This window comes from Sinocyclocheilus rhinocerous, unplaced genomic scaffold, assembly GCF_001515625.1.
Source record: "Sinocyclocheilus rhinocerous isolate Xijiao unplaced genomic scaffold, SAMN03320098_v1.1 scaffold561, whole genome shotgun sequence".
Lineage (NCBI taxonomy): Eukaryota > Metazoa > Chordata > Actinopteri > Cypriniformes > Cyprinidae > Sinocyclocheilus > Sinocyclocheilus rhinocerous.
Genome location: NW_015641041.1, coordinates 1,669,857 through 1,675,761, shown reverse-complemented (window position 1 = coordinate 1,675,761; position 5,905 = coordinate 1,669,857). Strand labels below are relative to the sequence as shown.

The 5,905-nt window shown below is 29.9% G+C and overlaps 1 protein-coding gene across 1 annotated transcript in view; it reads left to right on the top strand.

Moving 5' to 3' along the window:
- Positions 1 to 5,905, top strand: part of LOC107754378 (DCC-interacting protein 13-beta-like) — a 14,656-nt gene that overhangs the window by 2,733 nt on the left and 6,018 nt on the right. Inside the window, exons 3-10 of the mRNA XM_016570793.1 lie at positions 1,392 to 1,451; positions 1,574 to 1,645; positions 2,150 to 2,237; positions 3,216 to 3,257; positions 3,364 to 3,422; positions 3,520 to 3,666; positions 5,196 to 5,278; positions 5,357 to 5,509. Of these exons, the coding sequence (XP_016426279.1) occupies positions 1,392 to 1,451; positions 1,574 to 1,645; positions 2,150 to 2,237; positions 3,216 to 3,257; positions 3,364 to 3,422; positions 3,520 to 3,666; positions 5,196 to 5,278; positions 5,357 to 5,509 (704 nt within the window). The remainder of the gene's footprint in view (positions 1 to 1,391; positions 1,452 to 1,573; positions 1,646 to 2,149; positions 2,238 to 3,215; positions 3,258 to 3,363; positions 3,423 to 3,519; positions 3,667 to 5,195; positions 5,279 to 5,356; positions 5,510 to 5,905) is intronic.

Here is a 5,905-nt window from a genome sequence, read left to right as displayed (position 1 = left end):
GCCGCGTAAACATAAAATCATGTCTGCATTTGTGATCAGAGAAATGACAAACAACAAGTGCTACTCTACACTGCTCAAAACTCGTGTTTGAATCGTCAGTGGCAAATCCTTTAAATATAAAAAACGTACTTACAGTCTGTGAGTCAGAACAGCCGGCATTGTAGTCTACTCTCCCAGGATCAGGAAACAGTCCTCCATAAAATGCGCTGCACACATCTGAATATTTGGGTTGAACTGTTCTGGAACAGTGTTGTAAATACAACTTAACCACTGATTTCTAGTCGTAAAAGTTTGTTTTTATGGTCTTTTAGCAAACTTTCTTCACATGTGAAACAAATTTTCTTTTCTGATGATGTCACCAGGGCCACAGGGGTGCGGAAAATAATAATAACCAATAGTATCATAGCATAACATTTACGGTCCAATCAAATTCCAAAGGATAAAGTCCCGCCCTACATCCATATACTTGGAAATATGGAACATTATGAATGTAAAATTAATAATTTGAGTGTTTTGTTGTCTTTAAATTTAATTATATATTATAAACGGCCAGACAGGAAATAATTATATTAAAAAAACTTAATATATGTTTTTATGACCTGAATATAAAGTTATAATTCTAAATATGTAAGTATCAATTTGAATATTTATTTATAAATGTGAATTTAATTATTAAACTGAATATATAAATGTAAATATGAATGTATAAAGTTATAGGTCTCAATATTTAAATTTAAATCCTGAATAATATATAGATGTAAATCTGAATTTAAACTTTAAAAAAAATCTGAATGTACGATATTCTTAATATGTAATTATTAGTCTGAAAATATAAATGTAAATCCAGATATACAGTATAGTTTTAATTCTGAATATATAGATGTAACTCTGAATATGTAAATGTGAACCATGAATATATAGATGTAAATCTGAATATTTAGTTTTAAATCCTAAATATGTAAATGTTTAAGTTATAAATATGAATAGTTATAAACCTTGATTATATATTCATACATTTGATAGATGTATATCTGTATTTTTAGATTCATAACTTTATTTTTGGCATTTATGTATTCAGTTTTCATATAATCATTTCTTGTTTGGTGAATATATGTGTGTGTGTGTATATATATATATATATATATATATATAAATTTAAATATACTTTTTTTTTTCAATTTAATTTACAATTTTAAATAAAATGCAATTTGTAATTACATTTTTAATAAGTTTATATAATAAAATCAATCAAATTAGCCCCTTTAAGAAGCTTGTTTTCTCACAAAGCTCCCACAACCTATGCATTCTGATTTTGCTATTTGTGTTAGCATAAGACCTTATACAAGCTGCGATTCTTCATCTGACTAAATGAATGTTCTTTGTGTCTGCAGAATGAAATGGCTCTGGCGACAGAACAGCTTTCTAAGCAGCTCTTGGACTATGAGAAACAGGTAAGCAATTTTGACTTCCTCTTTTAACGGCAGCGGTGCATTAGCAGTCATGATGAGTTGTGGGAATGTCTGAATATCTGATGTGTTACTGATCAATCTGACCTGATGGTTTGTGGGTGCAGAATTTTGCTCTGGCGAAAGGCGAAGAAGAGGTGATCAACACTTTACAGCACTTCGCCAAAAGCGTGGAAGAGGTGAGAAGATGCCTGCAGTGTGTGTGTGTGTGACCGCAGGGTCTCTCGGTCAGAGTGAGGCCATCACTCGTGTGGCAGGTGTTCTCTCTTGCAGGTTGTTTGATATTTGCTATGATGGCGTGATCACCTGATCACATGACCTTCATCACTTGCCTTAAGCGTAGACATGTGGGGGCGTGTTTAAACGAGGCATTTTAGGGGAGCGTGGACGAGTCTTAACTTTTATAAAGAATATCTCTTTGGGTTCGAGACTTTAGTCTTTGCAACTTCAGGGATCTTATCTATGCACGAACAGCTTGTAACACTCCAAAGAGAAAGGAAAATTTGAAATCGCATCATATGACCCCTTTACACAATGCAGAATTTTGAACATCATCTAGATCAAAGCAGCAACAACTTACAGTGTGACATCTGCATTTTCTTATATTGTCCACATGCAGCACACTAATATTTTATAAATATTTAAATAACGTAACTATTAAAATATTACTGTTATCTCTCTAGCTGAACTCTCTGCATTCTGAACTGGCCACTCAGATTGCAGACAAGATGGTGTTTCCCATGGTGCAATTCAGAGAGAAGGACCTTACAGGTACAACACTCACCTTAAAGATCATCTGCTTTCATTCTGTTTTATTTCATTATTCATTCATTTATAGAATGTATGTTTTTTTAACGTTTTAACATTTTCACCATCTCTCTGATGTTTAAATGTTTGTGTTACTGTACCTTCAAGATTCTTACATCCATTTTTTATTTTATTCTTTTTCAGACTGTTTGCATACATATTTTGTGTTTTTTATTTTTTTTACGGATTTTCAAAAGTGTAAAAATTAATAATAAAAAAAATACTATTTAATTCACTTGTGTATATAGAATAATATTAATCTTTGTTAAAATTAGTTCAATTATATCTTAAACGTCATATTAAATTTCAAGCAGACGAAGTTAAAAATAAATTACTTTTTAATACAAAAATTATCATATTTATATTATAATACATATATTTTGTCTGTTTGTTTTTTAGAGTTATATTTATATTGATAGTTGTTATAATAATATTAATTTAGTAATATATATAATTAATTTATTAAGCTATAATTAATTTAATTTAAAGACATTGATGTCTTTGATCATTAAATTCTAAGTAGACAAATAAAAAATATTTTTTAATAATAAAATTGTTATATTATTTATATCACTTATTAAGAGAATAATACCGTTTTATTTTCTTGGTATCTTTTCGATTAATCTTAATATTTATATAAATTTGAATTGAGTTATTTTTTATATTCCTTAAATCACTCTTAATCTCAATCAGTGTTTATAATTTCATGAGCATTTTTCACAAACTCTGTTTAAATGCTTGTGTTACTCTACCTTTAAGACTCTTGTATCTGTTTTTTTTTTTTACTCTTTTAAGGCTTTTTACATGTATTTTTTATGTTTGTCAAAAGTGAAAATCCTGTTTTTAATTATATGATCCCTTGAAGTGAATTCTGAGTGTCAGGTAATCAGATCTCAATATAATGTGAAGGAGATTTTAAAGCGCTGTGATGTTTGTTTTCAGAGATCAGCACATTGAAGGAGATATTCGGCATCGCCAGTGATGGTATGAGGTTAAGAATATCTCTTTATTAATAATGGATGAAAGAAAAATATTTCTATGCTAAATGAAACCCACTTTTACCTCTTTCTGTCTCTCTTTGTCTCTTCAGAGCATGAAGCTGCCATGGTGAAATATAGTCGTTTACCTAAAAAGAGAGAAAATGAAAAGGTAAATATTGATAAGATGTGTCTGCTGATATGTTATATGAAACCCATCAATCAGAATCCAGCATTGAGCAGTTGAATGTGTGTGTGTGTGTGGACAGATAAAAGCTGAGGTGGTGAGAGAGGTGGCGTATTGCCGCAGGAAGCAGCATCAGGCCGCTATGCAGTATTATTGCGCTCTGAACGCGCTGCAGTACAGGAAGAGAGTGGCCATGCTGGAGCCCATGCTGGGATACACACACGCTCAGGTCTGTCACCTGATCAAAACAACCTCAACTAGCCGGCAATCACTGCTTCACTCTTTCACGGATCAGCTACATTTGAAAGCTTTTGTGAATAGCAAATAATATACTGTATGCACACTTGGGACCACACATCAGTTAATGCATGTAGTCTAGCGGTGGGCTGTATGAAGAAATAGTTAATATTCTCAAAAACGTCATGATACATATGAAAAAAAAATATTTTGTACAATTTTTAACAGCCATGTGAGTTCCAAGTAGACAAATTAATAAAAAAATATTTAAAGATATTGAAATAATAATTTCAAAAATACTATTTGCTTGGCATTTAGTAATATTGGTAATAGTATTATTTATATAAATTTTAATATTCATATTATTCATATTAACTGGATATTAATCCACTTATTAATTTAATATTAGTGCTTTTTTATCTTATTTAATTTAAAGTAGACAAATGTAAAAATAAATTGTATTTCTAATAATACATTTTTTAAAAAATTATAATAATTTCAAAAATATAATTGTATTTGTCGTGTTTTTGGATTATTATTATTACTGATTATTATTGTTGTTTTTTTATATTTATTTTAATATTCAGTTATTTTTGGAACATATTATATTTTAAAAAAATGTAAAAAGAATTTTGTTTTAATAATAATATACTATTTATATTACACTAATATTATTTATTATATATTATTTATTTTACACTACACTTTCAAGAACACTATTTTGTTTGCTTGTTTTTTAAGATTAATATTGATATTTAAAGTTCAGTTAGTTGTTCATCATATTAACTTTTAAGTAGACAAATGTAAAAAAGATTGTATTTTTAATAACAACAATTAGTATATTATTTATATTGCTTATTAAAATTTCACTTTTCAAAAATGCTATTTTATTTGCTTTTAGGTTAATATGAATATTTTTTTATAAATATTAAAACAATCAGATATTTCAAAATATAAAATTTAAAAATACATTATTTTATTTTGAATAATAACATTATTATATTATTCATATTACTCTTAAAACATATTTTCAAATACAATATTTTGTGCGCTTGTTTTTTATATTAATATTTCTATTTATTTTAATATTCGTTGTTATTTCTTGAACATTGGTGTGTTTTATGTCGTATTAAATTAAGTAGACAAATAAAAAGATGATTCAAATTATTTTTTAGAAATAAAATTATTATCATATTTTTTATTTTATATTAAAACAATAATTTAAAAAAAGCTATTTTATTTGCTTGGTATCTTTTAGAATAATAGTTATATAAATATGAATTCAGGTATTTATTTTTCTTCAGTTAAGTCTTGTTATATTGTTACAGCTGCTTTTTAATTTAAAAGCAATAAGACATTCAAGGTTGTGTGTGTTTCTTTGCAGCATGCCTAACAACAGCACTTATGTGTGGTAAAATGACTAATGCATGACCTCTCATGACTTTTTGCTTTAATGTAAGTGTTATTTGTGTGCATTATGGTCAATATAGCTGAATAATCTTTTATCCTGTTTGCTCACAGATAAATGTCTTTAAGAAGGGGATGGAGCTGGTGTCGAAGAAGATGGACAGTTTTCTAAGCTCAGTTTCTAGCATGAATCAGAGGTAAAGGAGCAGACTGATTTCTTTGATTGATCATTGATTGGCTGTGATTGACTCTGTGTGTCTCTGTCTGTGGTTCAGTATTGAGTCTCAGCTAGAGGTGGAAGCAGAGGTCATGCGTTCGTCTCAGAGAGAGCTTCTGTCCGTGGATGACAGCGTCTACATGCCGGATCACGATCAGGTCCCCGTGAATCGCGCCCTCATCCAGAAAGCCGGTTACCTCAACATCAGGAAGTACGGCTCACTTTATATCTGTCAGATTTGATGAAAACTGGGAGGTGATGTCTCATGTTTAAAGGGTTAGTTCACCCAAAATGAAAATTCTGTCATTAATTACTCACCCTCATGTCGTTTCAAACCCGTAAGACCTTCGTTCATCTTCGGAACACAAATTAAGATATTTTTGATGGAATCTGAGAGCTGTCTGACCCTGCATAGACAGCAACGCAACTGAAATGTTCCCAAGTCCAGAGACGTAGCAAGGAGATCTGTAAAATAATCCATGTGACATCAGGGGTTCAACCGTAATTATACGAAGCTGCGAGAATACTTTTTGTACGCAAAAGGAAAAAAAATAACGACTTTATTCAACAATTCATCTCCTCCGCATCACCCTGTAGCGCCATTTTG